This window comes from Siniperca chuatsi, linkage group LG1, assembly GCF_020085105.1.
Source record: "Siniperca chuatsi isolate FFG_IHB_CAS linkage group LG1, ASM2008510v1, whole genome shotgun sequence".
In the NCBI taxonomy this organism is placed as follows: Eukaryota; Metazoa; Chordata; class Actinopteri; order Centrarchiformes; family Sinipercidae; genus Siniperca; species Siniperca chuatsi.
Window position 1 is genome coordinate 26088469 of NC_058042.1, and position 24081 is coordinate 26112549.

Here is a 24081-nt window from a genome sequence, read left to right on the forward strand (position 1 = left end):
ACAGGATTAAGGTTTAGTTATGATGAAATAATCCAATTAAGTTTTTTCTAGTATATCAAACTTTACCAATAGCTGAAAGTATGCATGAAGTGTCCACCACCTCAGCCAAAACATTACTTTTCATGTTATTTTACTGTCAATACACTGCCTCTGCCAGTCACATGAGCCCTGCCTCCTCTTTCATGTAATCCATAGAATTGCATAAAAGTACTTACATACTTAAATTAGTTACTTAAATAACAAAAATTAGTTTTAACTTAATCAAATGCTACTTGGCTTGTAGAGACTGTAGAATTTAGGATGTATTCCTATTTTGTGGTCAGGCTACGACATGATACACCCTGTACTCAACCAAAAGTCAAAAGACTCAGCAGCAGGCATTAAAGGCCAACAGATGCCCAATGTAAAGGGAAAGAAAAACAGAAGGAGAGACCGAGATTAAAAATGAGATGCAGGGGATTATTAAAGGGCATTAAAATGACACAGAAGATTATTCTGATGTTGGTGAGGTCAGCAACAGAAAACTGCCAGTCCAGCAGACAAACATAAAAGAACAAACAAGGTTAACAGGAACAAGCGCGCACAGTTTAGCATTCCATGGGTACAATGTAGGGATTCAGGCCGCACATGAAAGCTCCTCTCGTGTTGGCATTCAGTAGGAATGTATTTCATTGTGTCTCCTTGTGGGTTAGCCTTTTACAATGTGATTGGAACTTCTTGACCTGCTTATTTCTGTATGTGTTCAGAGTAAACATGGAAATCTTTGCTCACATTATCCCCTGAGTACCATTTGTACTCCTTCCAGTAGTTGCATATGGTCCAAGAGTGAGATTGACCTTGCCGTTTGGTTTAGCAGTGGAATTGACACCAGGGGAGAATCACTGGGCAAGCAGCCGAAGTCATGAAAGCAAAGATTTAAAGCTTTGTTACAGGGTGACTCTTACCTTCATACTGTAATATAACTTGAGCTAGGGGTTAGCCACCACATTCACAATTAGGCAGTAACAGATTGTCAGTGAACTGAGACGAAAGGTGAAAAAGAAACTCAGAATTTGGTCTTTATTCCCAAACTTAACAGGTCAGCGAAGACTCCAAGACCCTACTTACTCTAAAGGGAATGAGGTCTAAAAAAAAGAAACACAACCCTGGGAAATGGCAGCATTAACTTTTAGTGATCTTTGTGTCATGCTCCATTCTGGTACAGTGGGATCTGGTTGGGGACTAGTATGAAAAAGGCAAAGGTGATGACTGAACGGAGGCCTGGATTTTTCTGGACACAAACAGCGCAGGTCAAATACAGGGTATAGAAAGAAGCAGGGGTCGCCATGCAACATCTACCCAGACCGCACAAAGCCAGCTTTTCATCCCTTCTCTGGCCATTCCACCAAGTCCATAATTGTCTTTGACAAAACTCATTAGCAGAGACCTTGTAGCAACATCGACAATCAGAAATTCCATGGAGGGAGACATGCACAGAAACAATGTCCCACACACATTTCATTGCGCCTTTTGACGAAATGTAATGAAGTGTGTATATTGTCCCCCTCGTCTGAACTCTGAGCCACTGGTACAAAGACTTTGTTTTATGAGCCTTAGCTGCCCAGCGTGGGACACATCAAATGGCACCTCCATGCTGGCCCTTTTTCAGACTAGAGGGCAAATTATTGTTTGCGATGTTGTTGTTGTTGTTGTTGTGGTTCCTATTTATACGAAGAGGCCATTGCTATCGTGTCGGAATAATTCAGATTCTTTGACGTCAGAGCACATGCTCATTAAGTGGAGGCCTAAATGTTTAGTGCACAAAGTGATGGATGTTCCGGACAGTGCTTTGTCAGAAGTTAACCGCTCATTGACCTATAGCATTATATTGTACAACACACCACAGTAACAGTCATTGTTAAACTGGTCTCTGCCCCTTTAAGACCCTTGTTAAAAGCAATAAAAATAACAAATGCATAAAACAAGGACATGTGATGTTTGTATGCCACTCAAGCCTCATATTAGGGATGGGATTTTTTTTATCTCACCATTATTTTTTAAGTGTGCAGTACGTTTTACATTTTAATTTACATTTAGGCATTAAGCTGACACCCGTCTTACAAGATGTGTAGTAGCAGAAGAAAAAAGAAAACAATTTAACGAGTGGATCTCTAAATAACTGTGCTCACTGCATCCATTGCCCCCAGACATTTCAGACGTCAAAAGTTATTCAAGTGGAAAGAAAAGTTGACCCACAAAAATCTAAGTTTGTTATACAGTAAAAATTTTATTCTAATATTCTAAGGAAGTGAAGATTACAAGTTCTTAAAATCTAACTTGCAAACACAATTCAAAGTGTTAATTTAGGTAACTCATTTGACACTGCCTTGGCAAATGAATGCACTGTGAAAACACCTGAAGGCATGTATAGGCCAAATTATTACATTTCTACACTTTCAGCACTGATTACCGCTACTGCTTCGTGTGAGAAACTGAAAAAATAGCAGATCATCATGGAGGGAAAAAAACTGATCAGTGATGTTATTCCCACTCTCTGTCTTGTATTTTAAAACATTTATAGTGCGTGGCAAAAAAATCTAGTTTTAAGGTAACCTACAAAATTGAAAGTAAAGAAAAAATAACCATACAGCTGTCAAGGATATAAAAGTATATTTCTTGTCTCAATTTATTCACTTATCTGAATTTGTAATGTGAAATGTTATACAGTATTTACCTTTTGTTTGAAAGTTTAGATGCGGGTTGATATGGGGTAACACCCTACCTTAAATGTTCAGAATTATAATTCCTTATATATATATATATATATATATATATATATATATAAGTGTTACATGTCCCAAACATTGACTCTAACAGAACACCAGCTGGCCTATTGATTTGAAAAGAGCATAGACTGCAAGCAGCAACTTGGCCAGAAAAAAAGATCAATGATCCATGACAATAGAGGAGGGGTGGGGGTTGACTGAATGTACACTTATGGAAGTGTTAGATAATAACAGACATATGAGTAGAAAGACGTCCTCTGGTTTCATGCAAAGGATGGTCACAGATTAATAATGTCAAACCTATTTGTATTCATGTTTACCATAGCTCGTTTTTCTTTTTGTTTCGCATATTTGTGCCTCATTCACAGATTATCTAAAATCTGTTTTGGATTATGCAAACAACATGCTCTCATAGGCACCCACCATCTCCCTCTCCCTAATGAAAAATGTAATTCACCAAGAGGAAGGCGTGTATTAGGGAGATTTAGTTGTGCATATATAGGCTACCTAAGGAATTTATTATTCTGTAGCATTGTAGTTTGCCACAGATTTCGTGTCTAGCCTCAGATTAAAGATGTCAGACAAACAAACTGTCTTGTGTTTGTCCCCTCCCCCCTGTGTCCACCACCACCAATAACACCACAATTATGCTAAACGTCTATTTATTTATCCTTTTACTTTAGATTGTTATATTTCATGTATTTCTCGCTATATATTATAGATGTGCATAGCATTAATGCAGTCTTTGATCCATGGCATTCAAATCAGCTTCCATTTACAGCTGACTGATGTGTCTCTTGATTGTCTCTGCCCTGCGCAGCTGCTTTAGCCGTATTTAAAACACTGTATATAGGACAGACTAATTGACCTGTTAGCTGCTTCAGGCATACGCTGCTATATGAGCCCATCATGGCCATTATGCTTTCCCCCAGGTACATCGCCATGGTGGTAATCCCATTGCGCATGCATCATTACCTTCAATGGCATAAGGCAGCTTTTCTTTACAGCCTCCGATTTATTTAAATTTGGTTGTAAATATTTGATGCACACCTACCCTACATTTGAATGTAAAGAGCAACGCATCAGGCGTCTTGGCTGATTACTGTTGAGGAGGAGGAGAGAGGCTCCCTATTAGCAGCGGGCTGTTACTGTGTCGGCCTACTGAGTGATCCAGACTTGGAAACTTCACATCAAGATGGGTAAAAGAGCTGTCATCCCTGACTAACAGCAGGTGGAGTGAACTGGTACCCTTTTTTCCTCCACACATTTTGCTTAAGATGTTGTTGTTGTTTTTTTATTAATTTTTCCCCAGTGTTATTTTTAGAAAAGGAAATGCCTTCAGCTCCTTAGATACTCCTGCAGGTGACCTTCAGATGAAAATATGTCATCAGCTGTAATCGTTCATTTCATGTGTCCGTATCAGTAATCAGAGATTCAGACTTTATATACATATATATACACATATATATAAAGTCTGAATCTCTGATTACTGATAATATTTACTTAGAATATATCTATTTTATATTTTAAAATATTTGTTTTTGCCTTCAGCCTCATGCAGATAATTTATCAGGTCTCAGATTAACACAGAAGGCAAAATTGAACTGGGAAAAATTGAAATGGGCCAAAGTTATTATTCCTGACCTTCCATCATGTAGATTTCCCTGGATTTACCAGGCTCCGTGCATTACTGACAGCTCCGCCATTGGTCAAGGACACATAGGAAGACCACAGCGCCTCTGAACTGAGCCTGAATTGCCCTAATATGGAAAAGACTTTTATTACAAGCATAATCCCACAAATACGACCTCAAATGACGTTTTGCGAGGTTGTGGACTATTTGCAGGTATTGTTTCAGTGGTGGTCTGGAATCAAAGGTAGTCATAAAGTCTAAATCTTTGCCTGCAGATGTAATAATAATTCACTGGCTTCAGGAATCAAGACAGGGGATCAAGTCAGAAAGAAAACAGAATAAGCCTCCACTACCAAGGAAATCAGTGATTTAATAATGTTATTTAAATTTTATCACGAAGTGGTAAAAGCCAGCTTTTTCCTCCTTGTTTTAGGCAAACAAGCTGTTCAAAAATGATTGGTGTGTTACATCGTTTGCTCTGTAAAGTGAAATACGTTTCACAGACTTGTCAAGCGGAATATTGTTTGTAGATTGTACAATAGTGCGTCAAAATCAATATTCCAACAGCAAGCAGTTTACACAGCACCCTTGTGTCGTTTGCTACTAAAACTGTTGGATTTTTTTTTTCCTTAAAAAGTTTGAAATGTGAGGATCAAAACAGTTTTTCAGAGCGTCAGCAGGCATCATAGACCACAGTGATCATCTTATTACAGCTGTCTATGGGAGAGGCATAACAAGATGGACTATAAGCAAAACAGCCAAATCAAAGGGACTTTGATGGACCATGTGAATTTCTCTGCCGGGTTTGATCCTACAAATGACCTTTTAATTAACACAATGTTAAGTTAGTGCAGCGGCTCGCTACACAGGGGACAAAGCAGCATTCATACTGCGTTCCTGCCTCGTTGCTTGGCCTGAACAGTAACACAGTGTTTGATGCCACTTCTGATTAGATGCTGACAATAGAGAGATGATGTCCCCTTTCTTCCACAACTTGTGGATTTCACTCACGTCCTCCTCTGAATTATGACCTTCCATCAGCGCTGCGGCTCTATGCGTCGAATCAAGATGATAAACTTTGATCAAACGCACATCAGCAAATGTTTTAATTGGCCGACTGGACGTCCAGCTCTATAAATAACCACGACACAGAAAGCGGCAGGCTCTTGGAAAAGAATGTATTCTTAGAAAAAAATGGCATGAATGGCAAACACAGAAGAAGCTCACATTTTTAACACAATGACAAAAATCTTCAGGTCCACGCGCGCAACAGGGGGGTCCAGTCCTTTATAGTCGGCTTTATGTCCGACATGCTTTTCTTTTTTACATCAGTCGAAATGACACGAAGCCACAGTAAAACGCAACATGTAACAAAACACTTAAAGGAGATACAAATCCAACCAATATAGCACATTAAATAACAAACAAACAGACAACGTAACAAAATAATAAATACACAGAGAAATAAATAGGTTTGCTACACTACACGATTGCCATACACAATTTCGGCCGTTTTTATCTGGCCAGTCTCACACCTTTGCATCTAGAGTTTTTGCATAAAGTCTTTAACACCATAAAAACAAAGTTGTGCAAAATGACAGCCACGTCCACAGTTTGACAGCTCTCACTGCAGCAGCGCCAGGTAGCTCCCATGTGTCATATTGAGGCCGCTACTCGGCCAGTGTGTCCTTTAGTGCATAATAAATGTCCCATTATTTATTGTGGTACCGTTTCCAGCAATCTAGGAGAAAAACAGACAGCAGAAATTAAAATAAGCTAAGTGAGAAGGAAAGAACTGTCTTGGTATTTCATTTCAAAAAAGGTTTATTACTCAGGTAAGTTGATTGCAATAGAAATGTTAATATTTTCTCTGGTATTTTAATGGTCATTATAAATTACTTTTGACATCATGCATTAGTAACTTGCCACTTATCCGTTATAGCAATCATTAAATTTAGATCAAATAAAAAAAAATTATCTTGCAACATATATTTAGCAAAAAGTGAGTGTCACCGAGTTCACCTCTGAGTGTTTGTGTGTGGATGTGGGTGTGTGTGTGTGTGTGTGTGTGTGTGTGTGTGTGTGTGTGTGTGTGTATGTGTGTCGTGACTTCACTGGTTTCTTCCAGTTCAGTGCAGACTCTCACCTGCTTCACCTCTTCATCACTGGTCTGAACGCAGTGACCTTGTCATCCTGCACGGTCCCGCAGGCATCGCTGAGGTCAGATGGCTGTGTCTCTGCTTTGCCACCAGAGAATCCTACACACCCAAATAAAAGCAAATCTAAGAAACTTGCCTCCAAGTTGCAAGTTGTCAGAAAGTGTCTCGTTTATAACCTTAAAAATGGGCTTTTCTGTATCCAACAACGCAAGGAAGTTTTTAAAAACATATTTGGCAGTGCTGGTGTGCTACTGTATACCAGTCTGTCTATATAACACAGAAAACCTCTGCATATGGGAGATTCAACTGCATCCCTTGTCATATGTTAAACATCGCAGGTATAAGATGACATACCTTCAATAGTGGAGTACTGACATGTGTCTGGGAGTGCAGCATAGGATGAACAGTGCAGTTGGAGGTCCTTGTGGCTGTAGCTGCCAGTGCCATAGACTTTTGAGTGCAAGGATGAGCCCTCAGGGAAGGGGCTCTCGGTATTGGCGACACTGCTAGATTCATGGAGGCCTCTCATGCCTCCACACTGTCCAGTAGGAGCCCCGGTAAGCCTGGTGCTCTGGAGCTGGCAGTCCCCGGCTGAGTTGCCTGTCCTCAGCTCTGAGCCATGCTGCTGGGGGCTCAGTATGACCCCTGAAGCCGCGGTACGAGCCAGAGACCAAATCCGAGGCTTATCCGATGCTTCAAAGTGAGACAGGGACAGCGTTCCCGTGGGGCCGGTTGAGGAGGCTGCCTTGGACGCTAAAGGATCCAGGAAATCAGACGGGAGAGGAGGGAGGGCGGTGACACCTTTGATGGCGCAGGGGAACGTGTGGAAGCTGTTCGTTAAACTCAGGTGCAGCTCCGAGCTGCAGTCTCTCTTTTGAGGGGCTCCAGATACTGCCATGACCCTCTGGAGGTCCTGCTCATCGGCAGCCACCTTTTCACAGTCACTGTCCAGCTTGTCACATTCGTCCTCGTCCATGTCCTCCAGATCACTTAGATGCAGATCCTTCTCCTCCTTGCAATCATTAGAATCTGCATGGAAGAAAAGAGATTTTTAGGTAACACTGTTTGAAAAGTTGCCCATTGTAAATGTATAGAAACAGAAAACTTTTAAATATACTTTTTATACCATGGAACCCACTTTATTACCTTTTTGGTCCGTATGATTGGCAACTGTATTTCTCTAAATTTAGTGTAAGTAACCATATTTTTGATTGATATTGGTGATCAAGTAAATAGTTGAACTTTTGCCATCAAGAAGTAGACAAATGATTACCTTTGGTGACACAGTCTTGGTCGTCCTTGTTAAGGTCATCCTTCCTGTCATCGCTGGCCTTGTTCTTTGGTGACCAGGTCATCTTGTTCTCCTTCTTTAGCCTCCTCCTGGCGTTGGCGAACCAGGTGGACACCTGGGTGAGGGTCATTTTGGTGATGATGGCCAGCATGATCTTCTCTCCCTTGGTGGGGTAGGGGTTCTTGCGGTGCTCATACAACCATGTTTTCAGGGTGCTGGTGGTTTCACGAGTTGCGTTCTTTCTTCTGGCTGAGCTGTTAAAGTCTACTGTCCCGTATCTGGAAAGGGACACACACAAATTCACATATACAGAGACAGTGGCTATTAGTGCAGTTAGTGAAGGATGTCATAGACTACTCACTCAGACATCCTATAGCTCTACTCCCTGCTGTTTGAAATATATACAGCTTCGCTCCATGCACTTATCAGTATGGAGTTACACGCTGACCTTTGATCTGAATGTGGCATGTTCGCCCTGTGAATGACTGCTTTTACTGATGAGTGGTATAATACTTTTTAGCAGGTCTGCTAACACTCATATTACATATAGTGGACAAAAATGAACATAGAATTTACCTGTCATATTGATACTGTCCCAGTGAATGGTCATAAGGATAGTATGCAGCAGTTTGAGTGATGCCAGAGTGTAAAGTGCCTGTGCTGTCCTTAATGTCATACTGGGGATTCTGTAAAAGACAATAAATATGCAACATTCATTATTTCTCAGCATTTTGACGATCTTTGAAAACAGTCTCATTTATAAATTATAGACATTTCCTATTTTTATGCTTTTAAACCAAGAGTAACTCTCTCTAACAAGAGTGATTTGAGCTAGAAAATAATTCCCATAGATCTTAAAATCTATTTTAACAGGTTTAAAGCATAATATGCTATACATGATGCTAGAATTGTAATTTTTATTTATATATGATTGGATTTTTTTTATTACTTTTTTACTGTTTTCAGGTAGAATGTGCAATATTTCCATGGACAGTAAATTTTAGCTGACCCTAGGTGTTTATAATAAGAGACAAAAGAAAGAAAAGTTTCAGCTGCACTGCAAAATGTCCATTTAACAAGTCATTTAGTCTTTTATCCACTCCAGAATCTTACTTACTTACACATTTCTCAAAGTGAACAATTCTGACAGTGGAGTAATATAAATGCTAGTTCAATCCAATCCAATATTTTTTGAAATAAGGAGGATTACTTTATCATAATAAAATTACATTGTTTCAAGTGAGACAAGTTCCTCTGCATTGCTTTTACACCACTTCCCCTCACCCAAGTGACAGGATTTTTACTTGTTTTAAAGGGGAAGAAGATGAGACTGGATGCTGGATTGAACGGCATGTCGAGACGGATATGTTTGCAGTGTGAGATAAATTGATGAACAAAACCCGGTTGATCGATCAACCTAAGCCCCCCTCCCCCCCTTTGCGCATCTATGAGGCTGAAGTGAGCCCACCAGAGTGGAGTAGATAGCGGATGGGTCGGTGCTGTAAGGGAAGTAGTTGGCGTAGTTCTGGCTGGCGGCGGCCGCTGCGGCGTAGGGAGAGCTGTACATCCCCAGCGCTGCGTTCAGCTCCGTCCGGCTGCTCGCCAGGAGCCGGTTCTCGTAGGACGGGCAGCAGAAGGAGGCGGCGGCGGCGGCGGCAGCGGCGGTCTGGGAGCCGCCTGTCCCGTCAGAGACCGACCTGGAAATCGAATCGCAGCAAGTCGTACTGGGGTTTGCCGACACGAAAAACTGCATGAAGAGAATCGTGGATAGACATGGTCATTGGCTGTTTCAGCTCTTACCTGGATGTCTGTGATAACTCTGAAGTGACTGTGGGTGATGCACTGCAAAAAGATTTCTAAGTTAAGTTGCTTAGTCTGGTGGCGAGTCTTGAAATCTTAAAACGAGTGAAAAGGTGAGGGGTTCGTTTGTTTTTCAGTTCACGTCAGTTCAATTATCATTAATCAGCTGTCATTATCTTAACTTCTGACCTGCCTAAATTCAAGGTAAGTCACTTTTCAGTGAATTCCTGGAATGAGAGAAAGTAGTTTACATTGTGAACAAGTGTAATAAGCGATATCACCTCATTGTCCCTTTTTCCGTGTTGTAATAAAAATTTGAATTTATTGGGTTACTGCATACGAAAGTAATACACATCGGAAGGATATGTTTCAGTCAATATTAAGATGAAAAGAGATGTGCGCAGTCTGTGCGTAAAAGTGACCTGCTCCAGTTTATCATTGGTTTCAAACATTTGAACTTCTACATAGGATAAGAAAAATCAAAAGTGATGTCTGTGTTACGTAAATCACCTACTTATTTCAAATTTAAAAGGTTTGAATTTTATACATAATCTACTGAACGTTAAAAATATTATCGAGTAATTATGAAAGTTGGGTGACAACTTTTCCATGAGAGTAACTTTTGTCCCCTGATCGACTTGAACTTCTTCGAACTTGTCATTAGGCGCAATAATACTGTCTCAAAATGTAAATAAACCACTTTAATCGAGCTTTTTAAACATCTTTAAAGATAATGACATTTGTCTAACATCCCACACGTCCCAGTAATTTAAACAGAAAGTTTGCGAATGTGTACAGCAGGCGTTACAGCCCAATTACACCTCGTAGTGAGCAATAGGTGACATTCATCTCTATTGTCATCAGAAAAACACGTGAGTTCATTCATAATTCAGTGTAATTGTACACGGGTGCGTGTTTATCGATATTTGGTTCAACAATAAAAGCACCACACGAAAATAGCTGTAAAGCAGTCACTCCTTCATGGATGTTTTTTATCGAGAAAAGTGCTCTGACTATGGTGAAATGAAAGAAAACATGCAAAAAAAAGCCATTTGTGTGTGTGTCTGTGTGTGTATGTGTGTGTACACATAACTTAGGAGAAATAAAAAGCAAAGTGGCTTACCTGTGAAGTTGCATTGTAAGGGTATCCAAATTGCGAGAAAGACATAGCTGCTTCTTTTGTTACCATCAGCAATATTCTTCACCCTTGATCGATTGCAACCAATTCTACTTCAAATCCACCGTCTTACACACATTTCCACGCACGGCCTTTCGCTCAATAATAGATGACTTCACTCATAGGAGGGAGACTTTAGGCTGGCACCAGCTGCAGATTGTTTTATATGAATGAATAATCCCCCCCAAGGACCGATAAGAAATGAAATTAAGCGTCATTAAGTGCAAAAAAAAAAATTGTTGTTGTGTTAGCTGAAGGAGGCTTAAAGGATAACGTAAGACTTGCAAGATATGGACTCTGCTTGTGCTATTATTTGTGGCTCTATAGTTCTTTAGCATTCATCCATGCAAGGGTATCAGCGTGACGTCACTGTAATCCCGGAACGGCAGGGTACCAAGGATAGAATAATGTCTTTGCCAATCACGTCCAACGTAGGGTTTTCTTAAGGTGCACTGTACACAGTCTTGTCCCGCTTTTGTAATAGAATTCTTCACCGATTTGCTGAGATAAAGTCTCGGAAAATTGTATTATTGTTCATCATTACTGAATTGTAGCATGGCAACATATGGAAACCTTTTGTGAAGTTAAATGAATTGGGGGGGGGGGCATTGAAGATATTTTTGGAAATGATCACAAACAAGCACCCATTCAGCAGAAGAGATGACTTTTTCTTTTTACCCAGGCAAATGGGAATCAAACATGTAAACTAGAAAGTCTCTCCTGAGTATTTTCTGTTATAAACGACTGTAGTTTAAAACTGTTTCTTTTATTTACAATCTATCACAATTAAAGCTGGTTGAATAAGCACATGTAAGACTTTTTTTCCCCCCTTTTTTTAATCTCGACCTCTGTTCGCCTCTGGCTCTCTGGCCAGAGGTCCATCCCGGAGTTAATGACGATGATGTTTCTATCTTTCTCTATTAGAGAGAGGGGCAGTCCCAGCAGGAACGGTTAGAGGGGTTTTTGGCAGGTCAATAGACCAGTGATTGATGCGCGCCTGGAGACCTACGTGACCATTACGCGTAATGCGTAATTGTATCAATTAACAAATGGATACATGCCCTTGTTTAACCAACGAGTAACAGAGTGAAAATATGCCTTAGAGGTGAAATCCGAAGAGCTGTGCTAGAAAAAAAAAAAAAAAGTGGAAGCCCTGCTCCCCAGTCTAATTAAATATCCGTGGATGGGGGCGACGAGAATTGCATTTTAATTGAATGATGCTCACTTGAAAGATGGGTAAGGAATGATGCTGCCTCACAGTGAATGAAACGATAAATAATTTTAAGCCTTATTAGATCAGCAGCTCAACCATCACCAGTTCTCTCGCTCTCTCCCATAAACATAAACAAGCTGTGCCCCCTCCTCGTGTGATGTTGAGCTGGGACCGGGAGGGAGGGGTCTAATATTTCCCCCTGTACACACTATATTTGCATTGACAGTGACAGCGATGATCAGTCCTACTGAGTCATATGATCTGCCTGTTTCTGACTATCTAGGGCTGCGTAAGGTTTCTGTTGTCACGACTGATACCTTGTGCCAAATTTCCCGGTGCCCTGCCTTTTCCATAACTGATGTGTGGCGTTTCCTCCCTTGGAGACGCATGTGCGATTATGGGCTTTCTCTCCGAGGGGCGCTAAAGAGCCGCGTGTAGGAGATGAAGAGCTCCCGTCAAGAGATTTTCCACGGAGATAAAGTGGACAGAGTGGTCATGGTCCAGGCTCTGAGAAGTGCATGGGAAGTAAACACCCACACCCAACACAGCAACTCTCACACACACCACGTCGTCTTTGCTTCTGACAACTGCTCAGTGCTTATGATAGGCAACAGCAGGGAACTTGTTGGATAATACACCCTGGTCCTCAACAGTAAGCATTATTCCCCATGTCACTAAACTGTATCAAACCTTTCATGTGGTGGAATTATTCTTTGAATAAAATACGGCTTTAACTTCCATTTTTTCCCCCAACTTGTTGATTCAATTTAATGTCCAGTCATTTCTCCCATCATCTCACTTAATGATATTTCAGCTTAGAGCCAAGCTCATTCTGCACCCCAAATTTTTAAGTTGCCAAAACTCTCACAAAAATGGGCACAGTGCAAATAACTTTAAATCATTTATATCTACAAATGAACATAACTGCATTTTCAAATACATTCTTGTGGCATGAATGAAAACACGAAATACAGTAACCGAAAACAAAAAGTGAAAAGGCGCTGTGTGTGTCATTTGCAGTGTTCCAGGTCAAATATCTGATTGAGCAAAACAACATATCTCCAAAACATCTACTTTTCAAGAAAAACAGCCCTGTTTTCAGCTTTGTGACAATACAATTTTCAGATAATCCAGTGGGTTTTTAAATCGTTTATTGAGCTTAAGAACTAGGAGATTTTTCTCAAACCCTAAAGAAACCCTTAATCCTTCAGTTTAGCTGAAAAATTCAGAATCACAAAATTTGGAGATACTTAACTAGACAGTGACAAGAGTTTGAATGGGAACAACACAGATGTCAACAATAAGCTAAATTTAACATTCTTAACTTTCCATTTACTATTAATGATGGATATTGGAACTTATTATCTAAGGATAATGCACACTTTCATGCCTAAAGCGTTCTTCCATAGGAGAATGTGCACAGAGAGAGACTGAAACAACCTAAATGTAATTGCATGCCGGTGGTCGATGCATTTCTACAAGGGCATGCATGATGGCCCAAGTGCATATGGACAGACTCATGCATAATGCATGCCCAGCAGTCAGTGTAGATCTCACTGAATCAGGCCAAAATGAACACTAATTGTAATGGCAGACTGACCACAGTGCCCTTCCCTCTAAAATGTGTGACAACCCCACAATGAGACTTTTTTTTAAGAGCGTTTTTGTCTGGATTACTTAGTAATCACATTGTAACAAGGTTTTGTTTTTTAGCAGGCTGACAATGGCAATCCTCTTTCTCAGATGTTTTTTGAGTTGAATTGCTTTTGACAAAGTCTGCCATTTTAGAGGTTTAGAGTCCTACATAGTACTACTCTCCCAACAATGTTAATGCAAGGAGCAATGTTCTATCACAGAGAGCAGCTTCTTAAGCAGCAGAATAGTGTAGCACCCATGCTTAAGCTGTTGGGCCTTGTCCAAGTTCAAGCCCCTGTCCCTGTCCCTGTCCACGAGCACCACCCTGGGATTAAATCATGTATAAGTTACATAAAATAAAACTGGGAAAGAAGATGGAAAGAATCATATAATCTTCTTTGGAGTACCACGTTTGTGGGGGCAGTCACAAGTGGCAACACAAAGAGCACCAACAAGTTCAGATAATAGCAAGTGTTGCAAGTAGATTCAGTATAATTTCCAATGTTTAGCATCCTGAATACCTGCATTCTCATGATACAAAAAACTAACCATGCCTCTGCTTGAAACAGGCTGCAACAAACTCTGTCTTTGTAGATATACTATTTGACCCTTGACTGGCCATGTAATAGAACATTTAACTACTAGCAGACAAAGGCATTCACCCTTACAGTACATTCACTCGCGTTATTTAAGAATAAGCAAGTCCAAGCCTCCATTATATCTTGTTCTAACGGATCCATGCGGTTACTAATGAGACTGAGTAATGCACACATCCTCCATTAGAAGCATCACTGGAAAAAGAAAAAAAAAAACCTGGAAAGGTTAAGTCAACACTCAATAGCTCCCAGCCCTATTCTCCTACTTAATACATTTCCTATGCTGACTTAATGAACCACACAAAGCCTTTCTGGTTTTTCATCAGATGGGGTGTAGCGACGGCGGTGGTGGTGGAGGTGGAGGAGGGTGTATGAAATGGTAATAAGGGCAGACAGACGGAGGGAGAAGCCCGAGCCGAGCAGGGGATGAAGCTGCACCTACCTGGAGGTGTGTGATCTCATTAAAGCCAAATTGGTATATGCCAATAAATCCAAGGCACTTGTCATCTGGAATTATTACACACACACACACACACACACACACACACATACACTGCATACACACAAACTTCCCCCCATGAAGAGCATTATTAGCACTGCAAAATTATCCAAAATGGAAAGAAAAGTAATAAATATTGTAATGAGAAATAATAGAGCAATGGCGGACATGGTCACAGCAGTGGCCGGTTAACACCAAAACAAACATCTCCAGGGCTGGTGAATAATTACAGCGCACAGAGGGAGTCATTAAAGCTTCATCAAACAGAGAAAAAAGGGATAGGGCGAGTATGACATCACGACGACTGTCTCAGTAAATCAATCTGCTGTAGAGAAAAAATGGACGATAACTATGTGATGGCAGTAAGTTTGATTGCTGTGTAAGTAGTGCCACTGTGCTGTGGCATGCTTTGATTGGTATCTTGACTTTAAAAGTGAATGTGTTTTTTTTTAAAAGAACATAATTACGCATATATCTATTGGGTTTTGTTTTCCACAATTTAAACATGAATCTGTACATTAATGGACAGGCATAATTGGTGTTTCGTTTGTAACCTCGTCACTTTGATTGCTTGTAGTCAGATGTTTAACTCAGACAAACCCTAGGCGTTTTGTGTTGGGAGCCCAACATCCCAGAGGCCCCTGGAGTTCCTGGGAGAGGGAGAGGGAGAGAGAGAGAGAGACAGAGGGGAGAAAGACAGAGAGAGAAGGAGGCATGTGTGTGTTGTTTGTGTGTGCTGGTTGGCAGAGTCCCCTTGAGGCTCTACTGTAAAGCTATCATCAGTGGTGGTGTCAGGGATTTGTAGCTTGTCACTGAGAGAGCGAGAGAGTGCTGGCAGTGACTCTGGGAAATAACTGCTTATGGAGAGAGAGCCTGGCTCGCACAGCGTGTGTGAGTGTAGGTGTGTGTAAGAGAGATAGAGAGATGGAGAACGAGAGGGAGGAATGTGTGTCTATTTTCTCCCCGGGGTGTCTGGAGATGTATGTGTGTGTGTGTGTATGTGTGTGTGTGGACAGGTAGGTTGTGGGTCGATCATCTGATGTGTGGATCCATGTGCCGACTTTCATCTCGGGGCCTTAGGCTCTTTGCCTGTGTGTTCTTGTCGGCAAGTAGTGTATGTCTGTTCTGGGCGTGTCAAAGCTGCTGCAGTGGCGTTGCGTGAATCCACGTCTCCTCGTCAAATAACGTTCACATTTGGACCTGAATGTGATCAAGTATGTATTTTCAGTCACCGGCAATAAGGAGTCTGTGTAGGCTACCTCCCTGCTGCCATGCCCGTGTTTGTGTATGTGTGGTCTTCACCAAGATGGATGCTGACTTCAAACCGAACTTTCCCTCAAGGCGGAGGGCCAGCAGCAGCAAAATGCTGCTGTCGGGTAAATACATGTATCTACAAAAAAACAAGTTCCTCTGGAATGACGAATGGAGGGCTCATTTTCTCATTGACAACCATGTATTTCTGAAATCGCATGTTGGCGGTTGACCAGGTTTCAAGGGCCTGAGGGTCATGAAATTCACTCAACTCATAAATGATCATGTCAGCATTCAAACGGAGGAAGAAAAAGGAAGACAAGGAAAATTGCAGTTACACGTTTCCATCTGACTGCAGCTGCTAAATCCACGGCAGCATAGTGGCCCATCTCAAGGGCCCGCAGAGGCAGAAAGACAGTTCCTATTACTGTCAGTCCAATTACCGCCACCGCTGTCAACACCAGACGGGTCATGGTATGTATCGGCATCTTTTCTCTCATGTGTAGCCATATTTCCTAGGCAGGGGAACTTGTATATTAAGCAGCACAGTTTTAAACTATAAGCAACTGGTTGTCAACATTTAATATAATCGACTCTTATAAACTGGCCATTATGTGGGGTCAAGAGTTGAGCAGAGTAGGAAGTGATCAAAGAGCTCGCTCATTATGAGACGTGAAGGACACCTACATCCCAGTGTATATGGAAAATAGCCTGCTTTAAGGATATACACTGGAAACAAGTAAACATGTGTGAAAACAATGCCAACACAATACAGAAATGGTTGCAATATTTCCCCCTGTGGTTTTACGTGTCCTTGTGGCAATCTACCACACATATACACATATGTACCCAGAAGTGGGGAATGTGATGAGAAGTGGTCTAAACATTGAAACACTCTCCATTACAGAGGACAGTGCTCAGCGTTGAGTGTGTCTGCTGAGCTGCCTGTAGTGTTGCACCACACGGAGACAGAAAAGGCCCAGCCCCATCTGGTCTTGGTTCAGTCTGGTTTACTGCAAAGTGGTGCCAATACAAATAGCTGTGCTTGATGTTTGTTTGCATAAATTGTTTTGAAAGGCTTCACCAAGAGTTTTTTGGGTGGATTACGGTGGGGAAGTTTGGGAGCCAACCGTGGTGGAATAATCCTCACTGAGCTGACAGTTAGATTTGCTCTTCTTTAAAAATAAGAAAAAAGATTGTTTTGGATTTTTCTTCTCGGTTCCTGGCAGTGAGCTCGGACTGTGAACTTTTCAGTGAGCCGCGCGTGTGCAAGTGTGCGAGTGAATATAATGTGGGTGTATGATGAGAATGCTGAGCTGCTCTCTCTTCTCTCGTAGCATAGCAGTGTCAATTTCAATAACATCACTGTAGCGTTTAACACATGCTGAAAGTTCGGTTGAAAGTTCAGAGGCCCAGTGCAATGTAGGGAAAATGTCCTTCTTCTTCGCACATACACTTTGATTTTTCTCTCATAGGTCAAGGCAAAGGAAGGAAAAAAGCAAAGTTATGTAGTGAGGTAAATTAGGCTTGTATTACACCGATGCAAACCAGTAAGTGAAAATGTATCTTCAATTACAGTGGGCACAATTTTTTGTTTTGATTGCACATCCTGGTAAAAAAAAAAATTTAAAAAAGACAGAGCGACCAATTGGTAGCCATCATCACTTAGCTCTGGTTTTGTTGCAGGTACAAGAAAATTAACCTGATTGATTTCATGTCCAGGTAAGTGTGCCAGCTCAGCGCTAACTGGTACCAGGCAGATTTTTGTGCGAGCTGTATAGATACCCAGGCCCCCGAGTCTCAGCCAGAGCCCCCGAGAGGATGGAAATCGCAATTCTACCAATGACAGTTCAATCGTTCAAGCCCTCTGTTCCTCATTTGCTGCTTAGCCAGTGGAGGTCCCGCCATGGTCGACTCCCAACTAGATCCAGATGCGGCTAAAAAAAAATTTGCTGCAACATTTATCTTTGTCTTCAGCTCCTCTGCAGCCACATCGTGTCCGACTGCAGGGCTAATGATGGTATATTTTCTTGTCCGTGGACAAAAACTTGACATTTCTGCTCTGTCCTTAACCATTGATGGGTTTGGTCTCAACACACACAGAGGTTTGACAAGCTCAGCGACCAGAGTGATACAATATTACAAGACCTACTTCCCTTATCTCAAGACTGTTATCTAAACAATGACTACAAACACAGTAACTAAATTCTCTTTTTCCGCTTATATTCTGCAGTCATATGACTTTTATTGCATCTGAAAGTCACGAAAAAATATTCCTTGCGTGATTCAATCTTAAGGTTATGTGAAGAAAAAACAAGACTCACTCACTAATAAAATACAGTGTCAACCGGCATGATGTTTTGCTTTTTGTTTCCTAACATTTCTGCCTCATCAGTTGGATTTCCACTCAGACATAGTTATTTCATTTCCCTTTCATTCTCCTTTTTCCGAATTTAAGCTCTATCAGCAGGCCTCAGCAAAGTTTTTCAGTTTTTTTCCGTCACCCAATGAATCTACCTTAAGACAAAAAAAAAAAAATAGGGCTCCCTCAATCCATCCAACTTAAAAACAGATGTTACATGGTTGCCAACATCAAAAGGTCCTGTTAGCTGTAGTGAAGGTGAAATCATATACTTTTGATTAGCCCTTTTTGCTGGTTAATGTAAACTAGCTTAGTACATGGTTGTTGAGTGAACCCTGACCTTGGTCTCATGGCCAATACATCATCAGATTACAGAAAGAAACACATACTTTTGTTTCAACTTTGCCTTGTTAAGGCTAATTTCTGATTTGCAGATTGTCAAGCTTACTTTGGAGAAAGCAAGAGGACTGGATCGGATCTCCACAAGGCTGCTCTGGGGTAACACGGACGCCTCTAAATAAGGGGTTAGTATCCTTGAAATATAACTTGGTTCCTTTTAGGATCCTCTTTCCCTCCTCAGTTCAAGATGTTTTCCATTTTGAGGTTGAGACCTCTAGAATGTAGATGTGCCCTCGATTTATCTCAAGGATATTTATTCTGAGAACGATAAGAGGTAAAATATGGGGAGAAAAGTGGTGCGCGGGGGGAGGGGGAGGGGTAACAGCATTCCTTTTAAATATATGGTGAATGAGGGTCCTTCAACAAGTGTTGTGTTTACTTTGCTTGTGGGAAAACAAATCGACACAGGCAGCGTCTGAGGGGGCTGTAAAACAGCTCTTTGGTACGGAGCACGGCTTAAATTCCAAGCGGCAAGCATAGCAGTGTCACCCCAAGGTGTTGAGAGCAAATATACGGTGTTACCTTTAGGCTAAAAAAGGGAAAAACACAGAGATTGAAGTGACATCAGTGACAAAGTAGAGTGAGTGTTTTACCTAGGAGCAGCAACATGAGAACAAATAATAACATTTATAATTTCTATTTGTTTAGATATATGTATATATATATATATATAGATATAGATTATATTATTAGATATGTAACTAAAGGAACACCTTAGTGTACTTGCAGCTCAAGTGGAGAGTGAGAGAGAGTAAAAAGTATCCTAAAAGCACACATTTTAATAATCAAATATTGCAATACAATGAGGGTGACTGCGTTATTTCCCAGTATTTTGTCATAACACAAGCCCGTCTAGGAGGGGGTCAAACGGGCCCATTATTATTTTTCTAGGGGACAAGTGCTCCTCCTAGGGAATCAATAATCAATACTGTGAAAGCTGTACACCTATTGAGTGCTAATATCAAAATAATACAAGAACTGATATTAGACATACTATTTTGTGTTTGCGATTACACTGAATACAATACGATGTTTAAGAAATTATAAAATCATATGGATGAAAAAAGGGCAAGAAAGAACTGCCTTTCATCAGACCTCAACTGGGCAACTGACAAATATTTTATCAGTATTTTACCTGAAGCCAACTGGCTTCAAGTCACATTCAAAAGTGGCATTATACTTAGTGATGACTGCTACGCAGTTTTTCACTTGTGGTAATAATGACAAACTGCTGGTAAGTCACGCCTGATAGCAGAAGATATGAGATCTCATAAACTCCCCTTTGGAAGCTAAAGTTAGCTAACCTTACTATCTCACAGACTGACTGGATAAGATGCTGCTCAGCTCTGAATGTCTGGAGACCCAGATTATTAAAATATCAATGTGATGTACCTAAAGTATAACTGAAGGATTTCAACTATTGTTTACTATCTGCTAGCATTAGCTGCCAGTCAGTATTTGACTGCTATCCTGCTAACGTACGGAGCTGGAAAATGACGTGCATGAACGCAAGATTGCTTGTTGCGACGGACTCATCACTCTATTCACTATTTGTGAACAGCAAAAACACACAATCTTCACTATATATATCAGAATGATAGCAGCATTTCACTCCCTAAAAACATCTTTGGCAGAGTGTAAAGACTGTCACCAGCTTGTAATACATAGTTACCGTATAGTGGCCAACAGTTTCATTCAGTAGTTTGGCTAAATCAACAAATAAATGTTGATACAGTTTATAAAATCGAAAAATGGGAAGCCTGCTAATAGCATTGTTCCCACCCCATAATTTTAAGGAGACACTTGGGTGCAGGAAGGTTGGAGTCACAGAACATTTTATGTTTTAAAGGGATCAGTGTCGCAATGGCGCACTCTGCAAGAGGTCAGATTATAGCACCCTGACAATATTCCTGCTAAAAAAGAAATTATAACATGACTAAAGGAAAGACACTTCTTTACAGCTTTACAGGGACATTCATCCTGTCTGCACATGCCACCTTGTGTTCCATCAGATCAAACCGTGAGCCTTTTTTACTAGGCTCAAATTGATGTTGCTGTTATCTTTATGTCTCTGTCTTGTAAGTCTGTATGTCTGGTGACTGTGTTTTGTATCTGTGTGTGTGTGTGTGTGTGTGTGTGTGTGTGTATATATACACTGCAGACTGGGTGGATGTAGTATGTGTTTGACCTTTGCCAGTAGGGAGCAAATGCAGTGGAAGAGTGATACCACTGTGCGGTTCTCTAATCTGCTCACTTAGCCCCGGCTTTGGGGCTCACTTCGCTCTGCTTCATCTGAAGCTCCCTCATCACAAACTGCTGGCAGTACTTTCACAGACTGGAGCCCGGCTGCATTCACATACACTCCTGTGCCTTTCTCTGCCTCTGTCCCTCTATTTCGCATTCTCCCTCTGTCTCTCAATCACTCTTTTTTTATTTTTGTCTCTCTTTTTTCTGCTCTTTTAGCCCTCTGCTTCACCTGACCTATCTTGTGTAATCTTGGGAAGCACTGCAGCATTCCACCATTAAGAAGTGCATATCTGCGGGATGAGCCTGACTGCATTTACATCCAGCTCTCTCTCTTCCCCTCTCCCTGAGCACTCTGTGCTTAGCCTGTCTTGACCTTTGTGTACTTACAATCTGTAGAAGCACTATAGCAGTCCAGGTGAAGTGTATATCCTGAGATGGGCACCTTTCTTGACTCCAATACAGAAGACTTGTAGACTACAGAATATTCTCTCTCTGTCTGAGTGCTCACCTGTGCTCACCCAGTCTTGTCTACGTGTCTGTGTCAGCACTATTGTAATCTAGATCCTCAAAAGTCTGACATAAAGTATCGTGATTATACACACTGCGGTGTGGGTGTCAGTACTTTCAGTTTTAGATGAAAATGATAATAGGAAAAAAATAAAAATATGGGAGAGTATTGTTCCACCTCAATGCAACACTGACAAGCACAATTGAAATTTTTTTGTGCTTAATTGAACTGCTTCTGATGTACTGGGGTATAATGGGTTTCAAAAGTGTAAGGGTGAAGAAGGGGACACATTACCTCTTAGCATTTCCTTTTCATTACAGCAGCATTAAAAAGTATTGCATTCATTTGTGAACAGCTTCGCATATCTAGAAACATTTATGGATTTAACCAGTAACGTCTACTCATTTATAAAGTAATTTAGATTATGTGTACTTTTTTTGTATATTTAGAAGCGTCTAATTCCACTTTTACATATGTTTTGGCCTATTTAATATATATATATATATATATATATATATACACACATATAAAACAATACCACTTATTGAGCACATTATTTTTAAACACATACTAATTAAACTTGGTTAATTTCCAACTTGCTAAGTGTAATTCATTATATTTTGAATAACTTGATGTCTCTGAGTACTGTACCATAATAGAAATTTTTGTTTGAATTTTAAATGAACTACCTTTTTAAAACAGTAGCCTATATACAGCACACTTTAGTCAGATACTTTAAGCAAGTGTTGTCTACACACTTGGCAATGAGATAGCTGGGCAGGGTCATCAGGGACAGTGGTGGGACTGAGCACTGAGGCTGAAGTCTTGTAGCCCCTAGTCCTCCCCCAGGGTGTGGGGGTCCTTGCCAGGGGCTTATCACTTCACACACATTGTCATTTCCTATAGTCTCTCCCCTATTCATCCTTCTCCCCATCCTCTTCCTTCCTCCTCCCTCCAGGCCTTCCTCTCCTCTCTCTCCGTAGCACCTCCTCAAGCTGTCGGCACGCTGGTTCAGAGGGTTTCCTTCAGGAAGGAGAGGTCCATGTTCCGACCACAGGCTGATAGAGAGAGCCTGATAACCCCTAAGCCAAGTGCTACACTGCCAGCTGACATGACGCAAATGTCCTCCTGACCCCTTTCTCTTTGGGAACAGGACACCCAAACACAAATACTGGGGGGAATGTCAGCAGAGCCCCTCTGCTACTGAGAAGGTGTGGCCTGATACTTCAGACTTTATGAGCTGCAGAAGTTATAATAACAATTGAACTTTCGAGTGGCACAGCACTCAGTTTATATATATTATTTAAGCATACTGTAGGTGTCACATTTTGTGACATAAGAACAATTTAAGAAGTGAATTTAATGGAGAAGAAAGAAGTTAGCTACAGAACAATGTGGATTGAAGCAAACTACCATGTGTTTACTGTGGTATTATTTATGGTGAGTGTGTATTCTACTGTCTTTGCATGAACTCTGTTTCTTTGTATATATTAACTTTATAAGAAATGTTAACGCAGCCAACAAGATTATACGGAACCCCAAAAGACAGTTGGTGGAGCTGTACACTACACAAACCAGGAGGAAAGCCACATTAATAGTTAAGGACCCTTCACATCCTTTGTTTAATTAATTTCCAAAAACTCCCTTCAGGAAGAAGATATAGAGTACCCACAGCAACGAAAAACATCTTTCAGAGATCTTTTATTCCATCCTCTGTCATCTTACTTAACAAATGACTTTTTATCAGATATTAGTGACTGCTGCTGTCATATTTATTTAAGATATGCATTTATTGTTATTATCTTAGCACTTTCATCCCAAACGTTTGTTATTACAGGTACATTTATTTATTGTTTTCATCTCATGTATTCTAACCCATGGCAGAGGAAGTTTTTCAGTGTATGTATGTCTGTGAAGTGTTCAAGTGTGAAGCCAAAGACAAATTTCCACGTGAGTGCACAATAAAGATGTCTATTCTATTCTATTCTATACCTTTTTAGCATCTGGCAAGGGACACCAAATGAAAATTAGCCTTTTTCAACTAACTCTGTATTTATTAAAATGCATAAAAATTGAAAGAGTTTTAAACAATTAGCCTAATTAAAGCACCAATGGTTTCCAGTATGTTCATTGTATATCATAGCTTTAACAAAAAACAAAAAAAACAACAACAAACAATTAAAAAAATAAGACACTGGATAGTGAAATGTGACAGTACAACATCATTTCAACCTATACATGTAAACACTGACAGTAGCCCCATTGCTGCCAATGAAAACTAAGTATCTCCACATTTTTCAGATAAACTGAAGGATTAAGTATTCCTTTATGGGTTGAAAATAAATCTCCTAATTTGTAAAGTAAAAAAATAACTCTTTGGATTATCTGAAAAATACATTGTCACTAACATATCTGCTTTTCTTAGATCATGAAAAGCTGATTTTTTTGGAGGTACATGGTTTTCACAGGACAGCAACACAACCCTCATTAGTAATTACAATCAGAAAGACATTGTCAGAAATGGTTTCCTATGAATACTGGTAAAC

General features: G+C 40.6%; 1 protein-coding gene and 1 long non-coding RNA gene across 4 annotated transcripts; one reads left to right on the forward strand and one right to left on the reverse strand.

Moving 5' to 3' along the window:
* Positions 1 to 5675: 5675 nt before the first annotated feature.
* Positions 5676 to 11424, reverse strand: irx6a (iroquois homeobox 6a). Of its 3 annotated transcripts, XM_044203545.1 has the most exons (8): positions 10772 to 11424; positions 9649 to 9690; positions 9317 to 9545; positions 8425 to 8534; positions 7831 to 8126; positions 6912 to 7586; positions 6545 to 6656; positions 5676 to 6139 (listed from the first exon to the last, which is right to left on the reverse strand). In XM_044203545.1, the coding sequence occupies exons 1-7, from the start codon at positions 10783 to 10785 to the stop codon at positions 6550 to 6552; spliced, it is 1473 nt and encodes a 490-aa protein (XP_044059480.1). In that variant the 5' UTR covers positions 10786 to 11424; the 3' UTR covers positions 5676 to 6139; positions 6545 to 6549. The 3 variants fall into 3 exon arrangements, with proteins under 3 accessions (XP_044059480.1, XP_044059473.1, XP_044059490.1); XM_044203538.1 differs by lacking the exon at positions 9649 to 9690 and having other exon boundaries at positions 9317 to 9595; positions 10772 to 11421; XM_044203555.1 differs by lacking the exon at positions 9649 to 9690 and having other exon boundaries at positions 10772 to 11418.
* Positions 11425 to 14723: 3299 nt separating this feature from the next.
* Positions 14724 to 23514, forward strand: LOC122879453. The gene is made up of 2 exons (XR_006378710.1): positions 14724 to 18905; positions 22494 to 23514. It is a non-coding gene; the product is annotated as an uncharacterized LOC122879453 (long non-coding RNA).
* The last annotated feature ends 567 nt before the right edge of the window (positions 23515 to 24081 follow it).